General features: G+C 36.2%; 2 protein-coding genes across 18 annotated transcripts in view; one reads left to right on the top strand and one right to left on the bottom strand.

The window, feature by feature from the left end:
- Fubp1 (far upstream element binding protein 1) overlaps window positions 1-3854 on the top strand; it is a 31351-nt gene extending 27497 nt beyond the window's left edge. For 13 of the 14 annotated variants that reach the window (XM_070007356.1, XM_070007354.1, XM_070007348.1 and 10 more), the window contains 2 exons: window positions 1395-1441; window positions 2370-3854. In XM_070007356.1, the coding sequence (XP_069863457.1) occupies window positions 1395-1441; window positions 2370-2400 (78 nt within the window). In that variant the 3' untranslated portion in view covers window positions 2401-3854. The remainder of the gene's footprint in view (window positions 1-1394; window positions 1442-2369) is intronic. The other variant, XR_011368750.1, reaches the window with a different exon arrangement.
- A 177-nt stretch (window positions 3855-4031) lies between these two features.
- Window positions 4032-23988, bottom strand: part of Nexn (nexilin F-actin binding protein) — a 34026-nt gene continuing 14069 nt past the window's right edge. For 2 of the 4 annotated variants that reach the window (XM_070007337.1, XM_070007338.1), the window contains exons 3-14: window positions 23248-23439; window positions 22461-22539; window positions 22223-22371; window positions 15648-15689; window positions 14054-14215; window positions 13774-13950; window positions 11227-11415; window positions 10609-10806; window positions 7242-7463; window positions 5556-5741; window positions 4992-5346; window positions 4032-4896 (exon numbers count right to left, since the gene is read on the bottom strand). In XM_070007337.1, coding sequence (XP_069863438.1) covers window positions 4883-4896; window positions 4992-5346; window positions 5556-5741; window positions 7242-7463; window positions 10609-10806; window positions 11227-11415; window positions 13774-13950; window positions 14054-14215; window positions 15648-15689; window positions 22223-22371; window positions 22461-22539; window positions 23248-23439 — 1965 coding nt within the window. In that variant the 3' untranslated portion in view covers window positions 4032-4882. The remainder of the gene's footprint in view (window positions 4897-4991; window positions 5347-5555; window positions 5742-7241; window positions 7464-10608; window positions 10807-11226; window positions 11416-13773; window positions 13951-14053; window positions 14216-15647; window positions 15690-22222; window positions 22372-22460; window positions 22540-23247; window positions 23440-23988) is intronic. The other 2 variants (XM_070007339.1, XM_070007340.1) reach the window with 2 other exon arrangements.

Raw genomic sequence — 23988 nt, 5'->3', positions numbered from 1 at the left:
AGAGTTTTCAGATAGTGAATTTGAGTAGTCTACTAAGAACAACTTTTTCCATGTAAACCAACTTTTTGATGTATATAATAGTGTGTTTCTTTCTAAATTTAGGTTAGAAAAGTGAATAGTATGCAAAAAAAAGATAGCTATATTGCATCTGCCATTGAAACCATTGGGGTATGGAAACGTTCAAGCTTTTTTTTTTTTCCTTTTTCTTTTTGCAGTATAGATAAGCTTTGTTTTATAAATGCACAAGTCCAGTCATTGAATCAAATGATTTTTTTTGTGTACTTGAAATCATTTTATTAATCCTTAACACTCATGCTGAAGTTCTGATATTTTGTTGAAATCCATTGTTTTACTCTGCATATTTGTTGGCTCTTTGCAAATTAATATGTTAGACTACATGCAAATACAGTCTGTCTTGCCATTGTCTGTTGAAGTGCAGGTTTGATCCAGCCAGTATAGAACTAGCTCTGTAGGGGTGAGGAGGACTGTGCTGTGTATCATCCTTGATTGTGTTCCTTCAAGGAGCATTGCACTGTAAGTACATCAGAATGACAAATTGATGAACTGCAACAGTATCTTTTTGTCAATGTTCCACATAATGCAAATGCCATATTTTGTGTGAATATTATGTTGGAATACAGTGCTGATATCTCGGAAAACCATAACTGTTTCTTAACAGAATAATACATAGTTCTGTATTTTTTTTAAGTGAGCTTAATGGGTAAGTATTTTTTTATATGCTTTAGCTATTGCTAAAGAAAACTGATCATTAACAAAGTTGAATAGTATTATGGTGCTCCTAAAATGCTGTTTTTCAATGTAAAATATGCATATCTTAATATGAAAAACTTGAAATGTATAAGACAGAAGTGGTTTTCTGTTTGCAAATAATAAGCAATGTAGCACTTTTAACACCATTTCATAAATATATTGTTACTGGTGGGGAGCACCATTTGTTGTTTTGAGTATACTTTAAAGAAAGAATGTACCAAGACATAAATGTTGAGATTACATATAGGGTGGAAAATAGCAGTACAGTTCATTGTAGATGTTTTGAAATGTTTTTTGACTGTTTTATGTAATGTAGAGTGACTTCCCTTACCCTTACTTAGATCTGGATATGTAGTCCTAGTTTTGAAGTTTAATAGTTAAGGAATTTAGTTAGTTATCTGTTATCTTTAAGAGTAGGGTATTGACATGAACAAATTCAGAATTTTGCATGATACTGTTATATAGATGACCTTTTAGGAAAGTGGTGCATTTATTAAGTGAACTGAACAAATAATTCAGTTGGATTCAGTATCATAACACAAATTGGAGGCTGTTGATTTTGATTCATTTAAGGTTTAAAATCTTTATTAATTGCAAACAGTGCAATTATTTATACTTCACAGTGCCTTCCCAGACCTTCCACCTTAGGTTCTGCTGCAAAAAGCAACAGGTAAGCACAACCTAAGGACATATATAAATTAATATTTCAGTACATTAATGTTGTCCCTGTGAGGTTTTTGTGGTTGTGTACTCAAAAGCAATCTGCTACTGCTTCCCTAAAATGTATTTTGTTATTTATGCTACCATCTTAGTGGAAAGTCTGTTAAGTTGTTCAAACAACTGTTTACATTTCTGGGTAATGGTTTTTTGCTGAAAATTTTTTTTTATTAAACCAAGAAAATGAGTAGATTGCTACTGTAACTGAACGCTCAATACCCAAATCTTTTTATATTTCTCCCAAAATAAAGAAATGTTAACAGTTGAGAAAGGAAATTTACATAGTTTTCAAGATCTAGGAAATCATTGTTAGAAACGTCAACAGCCTTCACAGTCTGTATGATTGATAGGACATTTTCTTTGCCCTCCAAACCTATGGTTTCTTTTTCCTTTTCTTTCTCTTTTTTCTTTGTTCTTTTTTTTTTTTTCTTTTTTTTTTGAATTAGTTGATTCAGTAAGAGTATTTTGGGTCAGTTTGGTTATGATTTTTTTTCTTAAAACAATTGTTTTCATAAAATTTATACATGCTGAAAAGGAAAAATAAAAGGAATATTGGCAGTATGTTTTGATAAGGCATGTGTATCAGTGAAATGTTAACTGTATAGCAAATAATCTTTCATAATCTGTAGCAACCAGTGTTTTTCTGATTTATATTTTAATAACTGATGCTGCACTTATTTTATGCCAGTTTAAAATGTGTGTGTGTTCTTGTAGATGACTTTAACTGGTACATATTTTGAGTTAAGATGAATGTATTAAAGCAGCGTCATATCAGTTTTGTTTGTTCAGTTTCTAAAATGTGCTGATCCTTTTTAAAAATCCTGCTTATCTTTACAACAAAGAAAAATATTCAAAAATACTGCCTTCATTTTCACACACAGTGCTGAAGATGCTGCAAGCACCAAATCATAGCTCATAAAATCAGGTCCTGAGATAGTTACCCATAAAGAGGAATCCTTTGAGTGTATGCCATTGGTGAGCCGATGAGCATGGACCATAGAAGGGCTCAATGTAGAAGGTAAAATTGGCAAATCATAATTGAGAAATATGAAATGTATTCCCATACATGATATGGTATAGGGTGTATTGTACCTGCTTTTGATCACTTCATTTTAAATTGCTTTTCAGTTGATCCTTAAATGTTCCATGAACTGTTAAATTTCATAAGTTATGCACCACATTTATGTCTGATGTGTTTTGATAGCTTAGGTATGTTGTAGTTGATAATATAAAAGCGCTCTTAAGAGCCTGTCAAGGTTTAGTTGTAGTTTGCATTTTTTATAAAAGAAAATATAGACAAATACTAATAGATATTGGGGCATTGTTTCTATCTCATGAGAATTTTTATTTCATTACCATAAGCCTTTGCTGATTTTATAAGCATTTTTTATAACATTAATCTTAACCTTGAAAGAAATGAAAAGCAGAAAAGGTGAGCCAGCTGTTGATTTGAATGCAGTGGATGTTAGGAATGGTAGAAAAGATGGTTAGATTGAAATTGAACTAATTTAGCACGTAAGCAAAAATTAGGTGAGCTTTTTAAAACAAAAAATCTTAGTATGGTGGTACTTAGAATTCTGTGGTTTGGTGTTCCGTAAGTGAGTATAGTTTTTTAATTGATAAAAATTGTTTTAATACGAAAGCTGGTTATTTTTTTATTGATCATTTATTAGCATTTTTAAATGTTCTTAATATCTTGATAGTTAATGCATAAAAATGAGTTAATGAGTTTGGATAGGAGTTACAGTACCTTCAAAAAGCAAGAGAATATTAAAAGGTTTTAACATTTCATTTGCTTGAATATTCTGCCAACAGAACCAGTTATACATAAAAGTTAAGCTGTTTAAAATAATGACGTTGAGTTTAGTAAGCAATGAGGATGTCTTATTTTTGTTTCCTGCAATTTTGCCTCATTTTAAAATGCATTTCAGTAATACTTAAGGATAATTTTTACTTTATAATCTTTTCTTACACAATATGAAGTTTTGAGGGACTTTTAAATTGGTTCTTGAAACAGGCAAGTGAATCCCAAGGTTTTATTTTCTTCAGTAATACCCCTAAAGCAGCCTTTAAATGTATTTGCGAATATATATATTTTTTTCTTATGCATGCTTGATGCATTTTCGTCCTGAGAAAAGTGTTCTCTACAGAAACTACCCGTGTGTAAAAAGAAGATTGGCTTAAAATGGCTACTGTGATGGGAACAGTGTCTTAGGGAGATGCAGCTTGGACTTGAGGTAAATTGAATACTTTACAAAATGTGGTTTAGAGTTTGCTTTTATGACATTGTAAATGGGCACATGATTGCTGTAATTGTGTATTCATTATGGTCTTCTTAATAAAATAAATAAATGTACGTTAATGAATATTATAAGGAGTGAGTGCTTTGTGTCTTTGTAAATGTATACAGTGGAAAGAACCTTTTATTTTACATTTGACTGTCACTTAAAAGTTTACTGTGAGAAAATGGGGTATTTTTTTAAACTAATTGATAAAAGAATCATTTGATTGCACAAGTCTTTTAACATAAAAGATTTTTCTTTAATACACAATTAGCTTTATATGGGTTTACATTGTAAAATAGTCTTCCAGAAAATTAAAATACAAAACAACTTGATATAATAAAACATGAAAGCTAATTATTTACAAAGTTATTTGAAACTTACAGTTCTAAATTGAAAGCTGTGCCACTTTTTCCTAATCCTCATAAATCTTGAAACCTCTACTACTACAGAATATTTTTTCCTTCATAAACTTGATACAAAGTTTTCTCACTAAAATACAACTTATTCAGGCAGGTCACAACATAAATTTTCTTATAAGTTAAATATTCAGAACACAATGATTTCTATAAGGTTTTGTTTAGCAAAACTACATGAATTTTTTTGGTTTTCTTCATGCTTCTCCTTTCTCATGAATCAAGAATGATATTCCTTGGTTCAAAAACTTTGAAACTACACCAGTCAAATTTATGTAGTACTAAGGGAAAAAGGTCCTACTTACTGATCGCTTTCAGCTTCTGTGCCAGCTAACTGCAGACTAATTTAGATGTAAAAGCTCGTAAATGACCGTTGTGTCATGCAAAATAATGATGTACAGCTATGAGCTTATGGGAAGTACATATACAGCTTCTTCATGTTCTAAAAAATTCTGAATACATTTCCCAATTCTATTAGGAACATTTAATTGTCTGCTGCTGCATACCGTGGTAATAGCTATGATGACTCATTCAGAAAAGAGATTCTTTGGATGAGTTTTGTGTTTTGAAGACTTTAGGGAAAGGAATTATGAAGTCAACATAGTGGCACTTCTGTTTTCCTTTTTTGGCCCCGCCACAGAAAAGATGGATGTAGTAAGAAAGTTGGAGAGAGAATTTCCAAGGGGAGAAGGAAGCCTAGTAGTCGTCAGCTAAAAAAGAGAAGAAGAAGAATGATTTTTTTTCCCTCTCTAAGGATAAAAAAATTTCAGTACAATAAAAAGTTAAAAGCTGGATTAATTCTTACTTTCAATGGTAAGAATACAGGTACTAGCTGCTGAGCCTTTACTGTTGACTGCTTTACACATATACTCCCCTCCATCTTCTGGGAAAGTTTCTGGTAAGTAAAGGCAGTAAGTTTCTCCTCTTTCAATGTATTGATAATCTTCTCCATCTTGAAGTATTTCTCCTTCAAACCACCATGTAATTTCTGGCTTGGGTTCTCCAGTTACTTTAACAGTAAATCTGACTGGCTCGCTGTCTACAACTGACGTGTTTTTGAGTGACTTTTTAAACCATGGAGCTCCCGATCTTGTTTGCTCTTCATCTTCAGTAGTGGAACCATTCAGGATGCTGCTTTCTTCTTCTTCATCCTCTCTGTTCTGTATTAAAATAAGTGCGTTCAGTTTTACATTTGTAAATTTGCAATGATTCCACAACAGTACTTGGTAGTAATGGAATTTTTAGGGTAAAGGTACAGAACATACACTTATTACAGAGTACTTTATGAAACATACTAATGATTAAGGACCTATTAAAATATCCCTCATAAATTTGGGTTTTAAGAGCATCCTTAGTAAGCCTGGTATACCTTTTGTAGTGCTGCATCAATTTCTTTTTGTTCAAACTGCATTCGTAATAATTTTTGTTGTTCTATTCTTCTTTGCTCTTCCTCTTCTCTTGCCTTAGCCATTTGTTCAAATCTAGCTTTCATATTCACTTTATGAGTAAATGGAGCCTCACTTCTTTTTGCAGGCTTTACATCAACATCTTCTTCCTTCAGGAAAGTGGGCCAAGAAAGTAACAGTTGCTTGCTTTCTAAAAACCAAGACCTAAATAAGGTTTTAATAGTCATGTGGTTTATAGAAGCAAAGTATATTTGGTATGCACATTCATACCATAACATAGTGAAAGCATCATGTCATTGGCAGAAAAACTGAAGATAACTATATGGAGACTAAACATGAAGTTGTTGGGAGTTTAAATTGAAGCCACAGTGTGAGTGTAAGAACAGGCCAATTATGGTGGCAACAGATGAGGTGAATAATAAGACTTCTAAAGTACTGTGATTTCTAAACCACTTAAATAAGGGTTAGTCTGTGGAAAAAAAAAACTTGAAAGCACTGTAAGGAAATTGCTTCAGGGTAGCATCTCCAATTAAATATGAGAAGTTGATAATCGATTTATGGAATAAAACAGTGAGGTGCTGCACCTTCTAATGAAGTAGAAGGTAAAAGTTGGAAAACTTCGGGGTGGTTTACCAAATTAAATATTTAGGAAAATCCTAAAAGCACAAAAATTAAGGTAAAATGGAGTAGACTAACCTATCACCTGAAAGTAATTGACATATACAACAAAGGTTTTTCTGATATATAAGAACTAGCTTTGGTATCAAACTAATTCAACCTCTGAATCTAATAACTTGTAGATTTTAGCATAAACATTTAAGTAAAAATTTACCACTGTCCATTTAGCTTTCAAACTTGCTTTTAGGAAATGGGAATCTTGAATAGGTATCAAAAAAATCTCAACGCCCAGTGTTTTCTTTACCATCTTTCTGAGCCCCTGAAAGCCAGTCAGAAAACTACCAGAGGAGTTGTGTTGAGTGAGTATTGTTTGGTACATTAAAAGGCACTGGAATACTAATGATGGTAGACAGTGTATCTTCCTTGAAATGTGAAAATTTTCATTTTTAATTCTGAACACAAAGCTTGTCTAGCCTATATTTCAGACATCCAAAACAATTTGTGGTAGCATCTGCTTTCCCTAGTAATGTTGGTGTACTATTCAGTGCCTAAGTTATCACCTGCTCAAAAGCAACCTTTTTACCCATTGAGTTGAAGTTAGGTCTGCTATTTTACTCTCTCAGCTCCTGCTTGGTGGCTGTTTAGTAGTTTATCCAAGTTAAACCAATAGTCATTGAAACACTGAAGTAGGAAGGACCTAAGTCTTATTTGTCTCCTGCATTTGTCTGCTGCTCAAAGATCATGACATCAGAATTCCAGTGATTCTTACACTGATTTGTTGCTGTGACCTTCAGCAGATCATATGGGCTTTATAAGCGCCATCTTATATAAAGGAATAGTGGAACATGCCTTTTGTACTAAAGTCATTTTGAAACTGGGAAGTCTCAAAAGCTCTTAAAACCTTCATGTTCTGTGTAGTTTCCATATCATATACACCAAGGGCTAGTTTTAAGTACTGAAAGTTCAGTCAATGTTTTTCCAGTTGAATTGTTACTATGCCATAGTTGGTTAAGTGTAAAAAAATAATATACCTCGTGGAAGTTTTCTGCTTCTCGCTCCTTAATTTCAAGGTCAATTGCTCTCCTCCTTGCTCTTTCTTCTTCTATCTTTCTCTGTATTTCTTTTTCCGATAGCTGTCCAATTTTTTCAAACTTGCTCTTTAGATTTTTAGCTTGAATAGAACCACTCCTTTTTAATTTAATTAGTTCTTCATACTCTTTGCTTAGTCCGAAAGTTTCATTTTCCTCCTCTTCCTTCAAAATTAAATTTTTTAAAATGTTGAATGTCAACAAATTACAGTAAACCTGCTTATTCATGAATGAAATGTTTCAAAACACCCAAAGACATTTGTAAGTCATGTAGTAGAAGTTCCTCCCTACCCCACCACCCACCCCCATATTTTTTCAGTATTGCTGTGGGGAAGTGAAAGTCCATGAGACATCTCCAATTGACCACCAAAAAATTGGAAGTGGTAGAATACTATAGTTGAGTTTAAAAAAAAAAAAATCTTGAGCTGAAGAGCACAGGGACAGCGCCCAAGCCGAGTTCAAGCTCCACGACCGACCAAAAAACAATCTCAGAGACAGTGCCCAGGGCCTGTGCTTCTCCCCCGCCCCCCAATTATTTTATTTTTTTTACTTAAAGCTCATTACAGTTTCTTTGGCATATCCAAATGGTCAGCATCACTACTATGGTTCATTGGGCCCATTAGTAAATAAAAATTGCATTGCTTGACAATCACCAGTCTCGTTACACTTCAATAACAGAATAAGTACTAAGTGACTAATGAGCAGATAGTGTAAAGAGATGGCTGCTTTCAAATGATAAAACTGGAAATATCAGACCTTCATTTAATACTGATATTTTCTCAAGTATAGCTAAACTTTCCTATTCCATAAGACTTAATAAAACTAAATTTGACATGGCAAGATTAATTTTTACTAGGGTATTCTGCAGGAAATTGTTGACATGGAAAAGTAAAGCAAATTGGGCAACAAAAAAAAATTGGGCATTGGTGCTGTGTAGTCTGCCTAGTTGTTTAGATGTGATTTTCTTCTTTCTTAAATAGAGCCCAATTATCTCCAAAATTTATCCTAACTTTGATTTTATAGTGGTTATAAGGTTAGATACCATTCATTGCTCTAGTAAATATATATTTCATCAGTGATGAAAGGGAGCCAGTCAAAATTGAACTTTTTTTTGCAGTAAGGGGGGAAGGGGGGCAGTGTTGGTCATGGGGCTTGAACTCTGGGCCTGAGTACTGTCCCACAACTCAAGGCTAGTACTCTACCACTTGAGCCATAGCATCACTTCTGGGTTTGGGGTGGTTTATTGGAGATTAGAGTCTCACAGACTTTACTGCCTGGGTTGGCTTTGAGCCATGATCCTCAGATCTCAGCTAGGATTAGACACCAGCACCTGGCTCCAATTCTTTATTTCTCATTCAGATTTGTTTCCCCAGACTTTACATCACCTCTTTCCCCAGCACCTACCAGGCAGGCAGGGCTTAAGCTGTTCTTCCAAGGCCTACTTATTAGGCTTTTATATACTATAATAAACCCTAATCCTGTAATATAAGGTGATACATATCTCAGGCAGGGTGCTGCATTGCTTGGAAAACTCCAGACATCGTAGGGTATTTCCTAGCATGAAATGTCTTAACAGTTAAACACTATTATATATTCACTATACAGCTCAACAATATGAACATTGAACTTTATAAGTGGGTGGGGCCTGGAAGAAGAGGCTAGACCTTGTAATCATTTCCTCTAGTATATTCATCCTATGTATTCATTCATATATTTGTATTCTCATAACCAGCTAGACAATTTGCTTAGCCACAACCAAGACAAAGAAGTAAAACACCCTACAGCCTACTGCCCCAACATATGACAGCTTCCAAGAGACTACAACTCCTATGTAGAGATTAGGTTCATGGGTCAAGATTCATACATAGTCGGCCCAGAAAGTCATCTGCCAAACATGCCATGGTACTGCCAGTTTAAGGCTGGAACAGTTATTTCCCCATGTTATGAAGCTAGGTGCAGGACCCTGACCCTATTCCTGTGTACAGTCTGGAACTAGCCAAGATGCCAATCAGTAATCAAGTGTTTCCCCTTCGTTGCTACCCCTGAAATTGGGCCACCCACACAAGAAAGATGCTACATGGGACCTTTAGTAGAGTCTTAGGAAAGAATGCTGAGATCCCATTCCATTCTGGAGAAGATGTGGCTCAGCTAAGGATCCGTTGCCCTAGCCTTCCATCATACATCCAGCTTCTACTGAGGACATAACGGGTAGGATGAAGATGTTCACCTAAGAGCATCAGAATGCATCTTGCAGGATCCTTTTGATCACAGGGTCCAGTGAGTGACCAAATTGCTTGCTTTATGTAGTCAGAGCATGTATATTTGTTTTAACTAAGATACTTTAATATCAAAATTCCATCTTAGAATCAGTAAAATAAAATTCAATTTTTGCTCATGAGGCTAGCAGGTATGGCTCAGTAGGTTAGTATGTGCTTAGTATGCATGAGGCCCAGTGCCAAAATAAAGCCCCAAAGAACCAATTAAGCACCTTTCCAACCTTACAATATATTTTCATCCATGGTATTCCTGCAGTTACATTTTGATTATCAGTGTGGATGTGGTAGTTAATGCCTGAATCAGAGCTACTTGGGAGGCAGAGAGGAGGATCCAGAGTTTGAGGCCAGCTTAGCATAAGTAATGAATGCCTGTCTCAATAAAAACCAAAAGACGGGGCTGGGAAGGTGGCTCAGTGGTACAGTGCTTGCCTTGCATGCATGAGGCCCTGGGTTCGATTCCTCAGTACCCCATAAGCAAAAAGAAAAAAGCCGGAAGTGGCGCTGGGGCTCAAGTGGTAGAGCGCTCGCCTTGAGCTGAAGAGCTGAGGGACAGCGCCCAGGCCCAGAGTTGAGGTCCCACGACCGGACCCAAAAACAAACAAAAAGGCTAGGGGTGGTGTTCAAGTTGTAGAGCATTCATTTTGTTCAATATCCTAGTCCAACCCCCAGTTCTGGAAAATAATATAAATGGGCAAATTAGGTACAGTACTCAGAACAAGAGTTTACAATCATTCTTGTTAATTGTTAATAAATCCAGAGAAATTTGAGGTGTCTAGGAAAACACTTTGAGAATTAAACTAATATGCCAGTCACTTGCAACTCTATGTACAATTTTGAAACTAACAAGGAAGGAGTAAAGTTTGGTATGAAGTGCACATATCTGTGCAGAGGTCTGCACTAAGTAGTTGTCTCTCACAAAAGTAGGTTGAGAAGCTTTTATGTGAGTAGTACTACTTATGAAGTTACTCTAAAGAAATGTAAGTAAAATACTTAAGTATTTATGGTTAATAAATAGGTATGTCTTCAAATCTTACCTCTCCCATTTCTTGTCTCAGCTGTTCAAATTCCTGTTTCTCTATTTCTAGTTTATGCTTCCGTTCCTCCTCTGTTCGTCGTCTTTCTTCTTCCATTTTTTGTTTTAATAATTCTTCAAAATTAATTTCCAGTTTCCCCGGTGTAAGTGATTCTTGAGAAATGGTTTGATACAACTCTGGGAAGTCATCATCTACTACCTATTAAGTGATAACAGTCCTATCATCGTTTTTGGCCAGGATTATATGAATTAAAAAGGGAATCTTTCGTGTAATAACTGAGAATACATGAATAGAAAGGTTTCAGGCCACTTTAGAGTAAGATAATTGTGATTAAATGACTCATTTAATACACACTGGATAGGATTTAAATTTAAAGAATAACAGACTGAAGGATAAGCGTCTTAGAAAGGAGAGAAGAGAAAGGAGGGGGGGAAAGTGGGGAAAGAATTACCTGCCTTCCCACAGAAGACAATTCTAAGGTTGTATGCCAGACATGCCAATTCACTCAGAACCTCCTCTACATGAAACATGGTTTCAACTGACTGGTGTTACCTATTTGCAGCTGGGCTGGGGTGGCTCACACCTGTAATCCTTGCTACTCAGGAAGCTGAGTCTTACCATGCTTCTCCGTGCTTCAGCAAATGCCTTCTTTTCTTCCTCTATCCTCCTCCTGGCTTCTTCTTCTGCTTTTCTTTTTTCATCTTCTCTCCTTTGCCTTTCTAGTTCCTCAAAACTAAGTTTGAGTTTACCAGGGCGGTACTCTTTAAAAATATTTCCTGTGTCTTGGTTTTCCTCCTCTTCATTTACCTTATTGGTCAAAAAAACAATTGAGTAGTAAAACTTGGGATTCATTAAAATAGGCACAGACTTAGCTAGCCACCTCATAAAATCCAAATCCTCTTCCTTTTATATGTCTCATGTTATAAATACCTCAATTGGGGTAAGTTCCAAATAAAGATGTACTCAAATAAAACTTCTCAGTACAGTTTTCAAATAAATAAGGTAGCATATTTTTAAAATGCTATTTGCCATACTGAACAATAAGTCTTCCAATACAAACTGTGTGTACTTAAATTAGGCTTAAGTATATTAAGTATATTTAGAGTCCTTTCATGGATTTTTTAAGCTATAAGCTGTGGTACTTTCTCTTAACTAAATAAAAGATCGTCTACAACTATTTTATATAAAATTCAAGCTTCATGATTCATTGTTAATTCAAATATTAATTGAAATGTATTATTTAATTAACAATATTAAGCTGACCACACATAATATATAAAATACATAGTATTCATTTATTTACCAAAAGTAATATTTTAAATAGATGTTTAGAAATTAAAATTTTGTGATATATAATCTTTTTTTTTTTTTTTGGGTCCGGTTGTGGGGCCTGAACTCTGGGCCTGGGCGCTGTCCCTCAGCTCTTCAGCTCAAGGCTAGCACTCTACCACTTGAGCCACAGTGCCACTTCCGGCTTTTTTCTTTTTGCTTATGTGGTGCTAAGGGGTTGAACCCAGAGCCTCGTGCATGCAAGGCAAGCACTCTACCACTGAGCCACCTTCCCAGCCGATATATAATCTTTATAATATCATGAATGAGATCTAACCAATAAAATTGTGATGATTTATAAAAGACATGTCCCATTTTCTAAATTCATTTTAAACTCAAGGCCTTGTGTTTGCTCAGTTGGCTGGCACTCCTTTATCACTTGACCTATATCTCCAACTTTGCATTTTGCTCATTATTTTGGAAATGCAGTCTTGCAGATTTTCTGCCAGGCTTGCTTTGATCCTTGATTCTCCATATCTCAGCCCTCCTGAGTGGTTAGGATTACAAGTACAAACCACCAACTCGTGATTTTCATTTTAAAAAATATTTTTAATGTGCCAGCCCTTGGGGCTTGACCTCAGGGGTTGGACACTGCCTTTGGGCTTTTTTTGCTCTCAAGATTAGCTACCACTTAAGCCACAGTTCCACTTCCAGCTTTTTGGTGGTTAATTGGAGATAAGAGTCTCATGGACTGCTCAGGCTGGCTTTAAACCACAGTCCTCAGATCTGAGTCTCCTAAGTAGCTAGGATTATAGGTGTGAGCCATCAGCACCTAGCTTTATTGATAATTTTTAATACTATAATAATAACACTCATAGAGCATTCACCCACACATACATACACCAAATGATATTTTAACTGCTTTAATATTTTCAAATTGCTCAGTGCCAATGGCTCACACACACCTGTAATCCTTAGTTACTCAGGAGGCAGAGATGGAGGTTTGAAGCTCATGCAGGGAAGTCTAAGGCACTCTTTCCTTCAATTAACCACTAGAAAAAGCCAGAAATGGAGTTGGCAAAAAAGCTAAAGGATGGTGCCCAGACTGTGAGTTCAAATCCTAGTATCAGCATACATACACTAATAATAATAAGCTCAAATATTTGAAAAACTGCACTGATGTCAATGTATACCAAAAAGACTTTAAAATGCCCTTTAAGGGGCTGGGAATGTGGCTTAGTGGTACAGTGCTTGCTTAGTATGCATGAAGCCCTGGGTTCGATTCCTCAGTATCACATAAGCAGAAAAAGCCAGAAGTGGCAGTGTGGCTCAAGTGGCAGAGTGCTAGCCTTCAGCAAAAGAAGTTCAGGGATAGTTTCTAGGCCCTGAGTTCAAGCCCCAGGACTGGCAAAAAAAAAAAAAAATTTTTCAGTGATGCCATTAAGTGCATTGTTGTCATTGCTGAACTAATAGATGAAGAGAAAAATAGGTTTGTTGCATAACTATTTTTGCATCTATCCATATTAATGACAAAAATGTAAACCTTATTCTATAAAAACATTCTACATAAGAAATTTAAATTTTTTTGGGGGGGGGCATGGGTCATAGGGCTTGAACTCAGGGACTGACACTGTCTCTGAGGCACTTTTGCTCAAAGCTAACACTACCACTTAGAGCCACAGCTCCACTACAAGTTTTTGAGTAGGACATAAAAGAGTCTCACAGACTTTTCTGCCTGGGCTGGCTTCAAACTGCAATCCTCAAATCTCAGCCTCCTGAGTAGTTAGGATTACAGGCATTATCCACAGGCTCCTGGCCTTTATTTTAATAAACCATATCCACAACTAGCTATCATTCTTACTATAAAATACAATGTTTAAAGCCAGACATATATACCATTTGCCTCCTTGCTTCTTCAAAAGCACGCCTCTCGGCTTCTAAACGTTGTCTTGCTTCCTCTTCAGCTTGCTTCTTTCGGTTTTCTTGTCTTTGTCGCTCCAATTCTTCAAAAGTTAGTTTCAGTTTTCCAGGAAAATGTGTTTCCTTTTTGGCTTCATTTTCCAGTTCATCATCCTAAGCAAAAATGATGAAAGCAAACCTCTTCGTTTTAAAGGAAATCGCTTAACATGCTACTAAATTAGTTAGGTTGATTCTTTAAAACCAAAAAAATGATTACCATGACCAATGAAAGACACTTTGCCTCCTTGAGAGTTCGCTGTTGCTGTTCACATTTTATTCCTTGTTCTTTCTCTACATCCTCAAAATTCTTCTTTATTTTTCCAGATGTTTTATATGATTTGACAGGCACTACTGTTATAAGCAGTGAATCATCTCCTTCCTATTTATAAGACAGATAATTAGTCTACATCTTCTTGGCTGTGCTCTGATGGTTCTCACTTGTCATCCTATCTATTCAGGAGGCAAGATGTGAGAATCACAGTTCAAAGCCACACTGGGTAGGAAAGTCCATGAAACACTTATCTCTAATTAACCACCAAAATGACAGAAATAGGGGCTTAACTCAAGTAATAAATAGCATAAGCTTTGAGCCAAAAATCTCAGACAGTACCCAGCTCCTGAGCTCGAGCACCAGGTCTAGCACACACACACACACCACCACCACCACCACCACCACTACCAACAACAACAACAAAAGAAAAAGAAGGAAAAAAACCCAGTATATATCTTCTTAATAAAAATTTTAGGTCTTAAAGAACTTTACCTCCATAATTGGTGAGTTTCATTACATTGCTGTCAATGATTTTATGAAAAACAAAACATTATTACTAATTACATATCTCTAAACTTTGCTGTTAATTTAATAAATTCAATAAAAGTAGTTAATTTCACTGAAGTCCAATGTTGACAAAGTTCAAGAAGCATTCTGTTTCTGGGATGATGAAATCTTTATATCCCTGCTCAGATAAAAAAAAACTGTGGCAACCATTGTGTGAATTTAGCTCTCTATGCACAATAGGTAATGTATATGTGAGTGTACTCCAAATCAATCTGATGGTGGATTCTTAAACATAAAATCAATGTTTCTTCTTATGATCTTTTTTCCCCCACAGAAGTTTATAAACAATACAACTAGCATTTAATAAGAAAAACCAAATAATATCCAAGCAATTAATTCAACATTTATAGTACAGATAAAATATTTAAGATGTATGTTGATTAATTTCATGAGTTATACAATATAATCTTTTGTCGCTTCTTAACTTTTTTTTTCAAAATAAAAATTATAAAGCATAACCCATTCCTCCCCTTCAAAAATTCCAGTTTATGTGGCTATATAAGTTTTAAGCACACCATCAAATTGTTTGATTTTTAAATTGGTTAGATAAGATGGGTTGAGTAGCATTTCCTCATGTTAATACACACTGCATTCAACACTGGTGTGTGAAAACACAAACTCTCAGGAACTCTGAAGAAAGAAGACAGATGACAATACAGAAGCTGCCACTTACAAATGTTAGTTTTCAATGGTCTCAATTATTAGTTCAAGAAATAAGAGGTTGTCTTGGAAGAGTATCTCAAACTGAGAACTAATGATACTTGTATGGAAGCAAAAACATACTTTTCCTTAAAACACTAAGCCATAGTGTTTGAAAGTGCAGAAGTATGATTTTGCTTTTGCAAAAGAGTTTTTGCTATCTTTATAATAAGACAGTGAAATAAAATCCCTTTTAATTTTTCTCAGAATAGAAGATGATTTGTGAATCAGATCATTTTAGGTGAATATTTCATTAAAGGAAATATCAGTTTACCTCTGGTGCTGATTCAGTTTCCGTATTGTTTATGTCCTCAATCTATTGAATGAGAATTTCATGTCATTACATTACATTGGATTTCTGCTTGTTCCTTTTAAACATACAACTGAAAGAAACTGAGTGTGACTTCTAGTAAATTTTCAAATATATGTTTTGAAATATTTTCTATTGTTCCAAATTAGCTAAATGTCCTCACAAATGGAGATTTAGCCTTACTGGTTTTTGCATTTTGATACCAACATCAATATCCACTGGACAGCATTTTCAGAAAAAAATTTCCTTTGTAAATTTGCATATTGAATAATGGATCAAATACTTTTGACTTGGCTATTTGTTTACAATAAGCAACTATTTTAATTAGCCACTTGAATTAAAATACATAGAAATATTTCTCTATTCTGTGTCCCACCCAAGAAAAGGAAAACATCATTACCAGTCAAATAATTTTCATGATTTCATTTTACAACATGAGTATATGATAAAAAGAACATAAATCTGGTAAAACACATAGGCTAATTTAGAAGGAAAATTTATTTTGGAAACCTTGGTTTTCTTCATATTTTGACCAACTCTGTGTTGAAAAGGTCCTATAATCCCAACTACTCAGGAGACAGAGATTGGGAAGATTGATGACTAAGGACAACTCCGGAAAAAATTGGCAAGACCTCATCTCAACCAATGAGCTGAATTTGGTGTTCCCAGCTATGCAGAAAGCATAGGTAAGAGGATTACAGTTCCAGGCATGCCCCTGCATAAAAACGAAACCTTATCTAAAAATTAACTTAAAAAGCCGGGCGCTGGTGGCTCACGCCTGTAATCCTAGCTACTCAGGAGGCTGAGATCTGAGGATCGCGGTTCAAAGCCAGCCCGGGCAGGAGAGACCGTGAGACTCCTATCTCCAATAAACCACCAGAAAACCGGAAGTGGCGCTGTAGCTCAAGTGGTAGAGCGCTCGCCTTGAGCTGAAGAGCTGAGGGACAGCGCCCAGGCCCAGAGTTCAAGCCCCACGACTGACAAAAAAAAAAAAAAAATTAACTTAAAAAAGAAAAAAGGGCTGGAGGCCAGGCTCAGAATGCTTGCCCTAACAAGGGCAAGTCTGAAAGTTACTGGGGCAATACCAAAACAAAACAAAAATAGCCAGAGCTCAATTTGGCCATTATTGTTACTAGATTTGCATAAAGAATACTTAGCAGCCGGGCGCTGGTGGCTCACGCTTGTAATCCTAGCTACTCAGGAGGCTGAGATCTGAGGATCGCGGTTCAAAGCCAGGCCGGGCAGGAGAGACCGTGAGACTCCTATCTCCAATAAAACCACCAGAAAACCAGAAGTGGCACTGTAGCTCAAGTGGTAGAGCGCTCACCTTGAGCTGAAGAGCTGAGGGACAGCACCCGGGCCCAGAGTTCAAGCCCCAGGACCGACAAAAAAAAAAAAATACTTAGCAAATTGAAAATGGACAAAAGACTGGTGATTTGAATAATGAAACATATCTGAGGAAAGTAACAGCCATTAGAAAGTAAAAATTCAGAGCTGTAATTCTAGCTACTGAGGAGGATGAGATACAAAGAATCATGATTTGAAGCTAGCTAAGCAAAGAAAGAAAAAATCCTTGAGATTTGATCTCAAAATAACCAGGAAAAAAAAATGAGTCAAACTGAGCTGGAGATGTAGCAGTGTTAGCTCTCAAGACAATTGATCCCATAGGCTCTGAGTTCAAACCTTGAGTGGGGGTTGGGGGGGAGTAAAACTTCAGGACTGGTGTAACTGGGTGATAAAGCAATGACCTTGCCCAACACTACTAGAAAGAAAAAAAAAATCGGGGGGTGGGGGAGGGGGAGATGGGAGGAAGGGATGGTAAGGGGAAACAAAGGAGGAGGCAACAGTGCTTGATGAGAACTGTACCATTACCTTGCTCATGTGATTGTAACCCCTCTGTACGGTATTTTCACAATAAAAAACATTAATAATAAAAATTCAGGTAATTGTTTTAATTTTATTTGTTAAATCAGCGCAAGTTTGCAAGTAGTTAACAAACTACTCATGCAACTAAACAGAACTTGGATGCACTCTGGCTCATATTAGAAACTGTGTAAGCATCTCACCTAACTTTTTTTCTCTATTTGACAATAAAGAAATAATACATTTTTACTCAGACACCCAATTGCCTGAAAATTAAAATTATTCTAAAAAATAGTTTATGATTAAAAGTCTACTTGGATATTAGAACATTTAGTTTTAGTAATTCCAATTATTTTAAAATAATTATATTCAGAATAATTTGTACACTAGAAAATTATTCAGAATACTTCATCGCAGAAGTTCTTGTTACACTGATTTGCTATGTAAATTGTAAAGGCTTTGTTGAATTATGCCTCATGAGGCATAATTTTAACAGATCTATAATAAAACAATTAGAAAATAATTTATCTTCAAAAGAATACTGGCAACCTCTTAATTTACATTAATTTCTTAACAAGAAGTTCCAGAAAATATGGTGAGAAACAAGATAACAGGAGTATAGGAAAGAGAAACACTAATCTTCATTCCAGTTTTCTTTATCGTGTTATTACAACCGTTCCAGATTTTTGCAGTTTCGGGTAAAATGATAAAATATATTTGGAGGTGCTTTGGGTTTGGAATTTTGTTTTTCTGTTCTTGTTTTCTGTTTTTTGCCTTGCTCATTGTAAATTATTGCCAAAATAGCCAGGCCACTGTCTCACACCTATAATTCTAAGTACCTGAGAGGCTGAAACACAAAGTATCTCAATTCAAAGTCAGCCTAGGCAGAAAAATCTGAGAGACTCCAGTTCTAATTAATCAGCAACAAAGCTAAGCTGGAGCAGCCCAGTGGTAGAGTGCCACCTTGAACAAGAAAACTGCATGAGAACACAAGACCCCAGTACTGGCAAAAAATTAAATTAAATTAAAATCAATAAATAAAACCATTACCAAAATAACAAAAGATAGAATTGTATTTTGTTTTTCAACAAATGCTGAGAAAGAATAATTTGTGGGCTGGGAAGGTGGCTCAGCGGTAGAGTGCATGCCTTGCAAGCATGAGGCCCTGGGTTCGATTCCTCAGCACCACATAAACAGAAAAAGCCAGAAGTGGCACTTGTGGCTCCAGTGGTAGAGCACTAGCCTTGAGCTGAAGAGCTGAGGGACAGCGCCCAGACCCAGAGTTCAGGCCCCATGACCAGCAACAAAAAACAAAAAACAAAAAAAGAATAATTTGTGCAAAGGATCCTGAGACCCTTTGGATCAATATATTCATAGAGAAACAGGTGATCAGATGTTCAAGTATAGTATAGACTTTCAGAATCTCCTACTATGGAGTTGCTTCCCAACTATTTTTTTTCCTTTATAGAAAACCAACTTCCTTTTTTTCCCCTTCAAAATCTCCTCCTTACAATAGCTTCTCTTTTTAAATGGATGATGGATGATTTTTAATTTTGCTTGTCAGAGTATCCTTAAACATAGCCAGATAATATAGCACATCAATCTTTTTTCTCAAAATTTTGTTGATCTTTAATTTTAATATCTAATACACCAAATATACCCACTTGTAATTCATGGTAACAGCTTAGAATTTTATTTTATTTTTTTCCAGGACTGAGGACCAAACCCAGGGCCTGGCACGTGCCAGGCGGGCGCCCTTCTGCTGAGCTAAACCCCCAGCCCCACAACTTAGAATTTTAGAACTGGTAATTATCTTGGTGGTCACTGCCCTCACTCCAACTGAGGAAATCTTTGCCTATCATTCTTATAGGTGAGTTTGTATAAGTGGACTTTGCAAACATTAAGACTCTTCTTGAGGGGCTGGGAAGGTGGCTCAGTGGTAGAGCGCTTGCCTTGCATGCGTGAGGCCCTGGGTTCAATTCCTCAGCACCACATAAGCAAAAAGAAAAAAGCTGGAAGTGGTGCTGTGGCTCAGGTGGTAGAGCACTAGCCTTGAGCTGAAGAGCTGAGGGACAGTGCCAAGGCCCAGAGTTCAGGCCCCCAGAAAAAAAAAAAAAAAAGACTCTTCTTGACTAGTTATGCCATCCTTCCCTCCTGCTACTCCAAGATACATTAGATCATATTAAATTTAAGTAGAAATGTACCTCAATTTTAAAATTAGACTTTAGACTTTACAAGCCAGGTCCAGTGGCTCATGCCTGTAATCCCAGCTATTTGGGAGGTAGAGTTGAGAAGGAAGCATTTGAGGCCAGCCTGGGCAAAGAGTGAGAAGCTATCTGAATCAATAAACCAGATGTGTGTCAAATGCTACATTGGAGGCTATAGGTAGGAGGATCACCATTTAAGATCCTACCTGAAATAAATGACTAAAGCAAAAAAAAAAAAAAAAGTCTGGGATATGACTATAATGTAAAAGCACCTGCCTAGCAAACATGAGGCCCCGAGTTCAAACCCCAGTACCAACAAAAAGAAATTCAATTTTACATATTTACAAAATTAAATTGCTATTAATACTTGGTTCTATTTACATTTCCTTAATAGGGCAAAAGCTGATTAACCAAGATTTGGTGGCACTTTTATATGCAGAAAGTATTTGGAGTTATTAAAACGGCTCTTTTTCATACTGTTTTATTTTCATCTATCTCTGAGAAGCCTATGACTTCATGTTCAAACTCATTTCTTCAACACACACAGCTTTTTCTTTCAGAAATCACTGCCTTTAGACTGTATTCTTAGGGTCTAAAAGTCTAGAAAATAATCAGTGCCGTGAAATAGGGTAGAAGACTGTATATACACTTTGTATTTATTTTATCCTCTTATTTGATAATTTTTAATATATCATGAATATATATGTTAATATGATGTAATAGCTATATAATAGCTAATGTATAGTAAACATCACAATACTATGCGTTTCACAGCAAAATGAATGGTCATCTTTTTTTTGGGGGGGGGGTCTGGTCATGGGGCCTGAACTCTGGAGCTAAGCGCTGTCCCTAACCTCTTCAGCTCAAGGCTAGCACTCTACCACTTGAGCCACAGGGCCACTTCCAGCTTTTTTCTTTTTGCTTATGTGGTGCTGAGGAATCTAACCCAGGGTCTCATGCATGCAAGGCAAGCACTCTACCACTGAGCCACCTTTCCAGCCCCTGAATGGTCATCTTTACACACTATAAGGGCAGTAGCAGAGCATGTGAGCTCCTCCCTCTAGCTACCATTAAGGCATACCAGACACGCATGTATCAGCACTTCCTTCACACAAGTGTCTATTTTGCAAAGCCAGAGTTAACAAATTTCCTTGGCATGTAAATATGGCTTATACATTGTTTTCATGATTACTTTTCTGTTTAGAAGGTAGTAGACACTGAAGGGAGCCTAGAAATTGATGTAAGGCACTTAAAGTATTGTTTTAAAAGAACAGTATTAGAAAGTAGTACAGCCAATCTACATTAGTATAAATCACATATATAAAAATAAATATAAAATGTCTAATAATTTCTTGCTCAAAAAATTAGGGTTTAATAGTGAAATTTTGCCTATCATTTGTGGCACACTTTTATTTGGTATGAGACTTAAAATGCATAAAAATATCAGCACATACCTAACACATAATATACTCCTTATTGTACAGGATAAACATATTATTCAACTGACTAGTATATGTTTGACACTGATTGCATTTATTTCACCTAATATTGTAGATATTAAAGTGTGCTGGGACATATGTACCTTTAAATGAACGTAATAAAGAGCATTCACCAATGCTCAAACAACCACGTGTAATGATGTCCTTAAGAATTAAAAGCCTACGGGCTGGGAAGGTGGCTCAGTGGTAGAGTGCTTGCCTTGCATGCATGAGGCCCTGGGTTCGATTCCTCAGCACCCCATAAGCAAAAAGAAAAAAGCCGGGAGTGGCGCTGTGGCTCAAGTGGTAGAGTGTTAGCCTTGAGCTGAAGAGCTGAGGGACAGCGCCCAGGCCCAGAGTTCAGGCCCCACAACTGGACCAAAAAAAAAAAAAAAAAAAAAGAATTAAAAGCCTAGCCGGGCGCCAGTGGCTCACATCTGTAATCCTAGCTACTCAGGAGGCTTAGAGCTGAGAGTCATGGTTCAAAGCAGGAAAATCCATGGGACTCTTATCTCCAATTAACCCCCAGAAAACCAGAAGTGATGTTGTAGCTCAAGTGGTAGAGTGCTCTCCTTGAGCTGAAGAGCTGAGGGACAGTGCCCAGGCCCAGAGTTCAAGCCCCATGAACAACAACAACAACAAAGTATTACAGTTAAAAATGCCAGCATTTTTTTTAGCACTTACACATAGTTATTGTGTAACATATTTGTAAAATCCTCAAATAGGTTAAGAAAATAATAAATGTGGACAGAATAAGAATGATGTAACGAAAGTCACCTCAGTATTTTGTTCTAAAATAAGTACATTCTGCCTGATGCTTCTGGATATCTGATACTTCATATTTTCTCTTAGGAGTTGAGATTGTTTTCAGGTTAGCTATAATTGATATATCTGTGTTAAATTAGAATATTTTAATTAGACAACATACTGATTAGTTTTCGTTTGTACAATTAGTTTCAGAAGCACTACCGACTTCATATTCAGTGGTTACCTGCTCAGCCCTTTTTGCTAATTCACGCTGTATTTTCCTCTTTTCTAACATATCCTGCTCGATTCTGCGTTTTCGCTCCTCCTCCGTTCTCTTCCTTTCTTCCTCTTGTCTTTGCTTCTCCATTTCAGCAAATTTACCTTTAACAGTGCCTAAGAATACATTTAAGAAAAAATTTGATACTTTACAATGTTCTTTTCTTTTACAATTTCATCTATAATTTGCCCCTCCTGTTTCTTACCTGTTAGCTTTGGGACATAAGCCTTTTCTGATTTAGAAGAAACCTCCTCCTCATCATCAGAAGCAAGCAATTCTTTAATCTAGACAGTTAAATAATTTGATGTGAATGCATGTCCCAAAATTGAACTCAGTTATATTTCATAGGTCCCCTTAATCTACAGACCACAAAAGGACCCTCTGTTTAATACTTTTCCTATGTGAACTATAGGAAGGAATCACAGTTCATAGATTGCTTAGCTATGATAAAGTTTTTTTGGGTGGTTGCTTTTTTTTTGTCAGTTGTGGGGCTTGAACTCAGGGCCTAGGTTCTGTAGCTGAGCTTTTAGGCCCAAGACTAGTGCTCTGCCACTTTAAGACACAGCTCTACTTCTGGTTTTCTGGTGGCTAATTGGAGATAAGAGTTTCAGGGACTTTCCTGCCTGAGCTGGCTTTGAACCACAATTCTCAGATCTCAGCCTTCTGAGTAGCTAGGATTATAAGCGTGAGCCACTGGTACCTGGCCCTATGATAAAGTTTAAGTTAGAAGTTAGGCAAAGACAAAAGACCAACAACAATAATTATAAAATGAGGCAAAACAATTCAACTTAATACTTCTAAACCTACAGGTAATGAAACAGTGGACAGTAAAACTGAAAAGAGAAGACTCTTGTCTATGCAGCATTCAAATTAGCTTAACAATACAAAAAGGTATTTAGGTATAGTTTACATAAAATGTTACTGTGAATAGCAAATTAAATGACAAAGATGAAAACAAACATATACAAAAGAATAAAATAAAATATAATAACCTCCTGCTTTCTCCTGTTCCATTCTCTCTCTCTAATATACTGTTCTTTTCTTCTTTGCTTTTCGTCTCTAGATCGCCTTTGATTTCTTTCTTCCCTGGCTCTCTGCATGGCTTCAAACTTATCCTTTACATCACCCTTGCCAAGTTTGGGCACATACGATTTGGGGACAGGTTTAGATGAAGAAAGCAGAATCTTCAGTAGAAGAAAACAAAGAGAAGAAAGTGAAAAAAGAAAAAAAGACAGGTAGAAATTAGGCAAAGATAAGAAAGATTAAGCAATACTAGAAATAGTGATTGAAACAGAAAATAGAAATGAATTTGAAATTTTTGACTATCACAAACCAGCTAGATACTCTGTAAAATCTACATTGAAAAATGAAATTCTAGAAACCATGAGCAGAAATGAGAGCAGAAATGTTACTGACATGAAATTCTTCTTTAGAAATCTCCTTTTGTGTCTAGCAGGCCACTGAAGCTGAACATCAATAAAAGATGAGCACCAAATCCTGAAACCTAAAAAGAGCCTATGTTTTTTTTTTTTTTCTTTTTTGGTCGGTCATGGGGCTTGAACTCTGGGCCTGGGCGCTGTTCCTCAGCTCTTCAGCTCAAGGCGAGCGCTCTACCACTTGAGCTACAGTGCCACTTCCGGTTTTCTGGTGGTTTATTGGAGATAGGAGTCTCACGGTCTCTCCTGCCCGGGCTGGCTTTGAACCACGATCCTTAGATCTCAGCCTCCTGAGTA

The sequence above is a fragment of the Dipodomys merriami genome, unplaced genomic scaffold, assembly GCF_024711535.1.
Source record: "Dipodomys merriami isolate MVZ:Mamm:240054 unplaced genomic scaffold, mDipMer1.0.p SCAF_7, whole genome shotgun sequence".
NCBI lineage: Eukaryota > Metazoa > Chordata > Mammalia > Rodentia > Heteromyidae > Dipodomys > Dipodomys merriami.
Note: the sequence above shows the minus strand (reverse complement) of the source record. Positions and strands in the feature narration are given on the sequence as shown.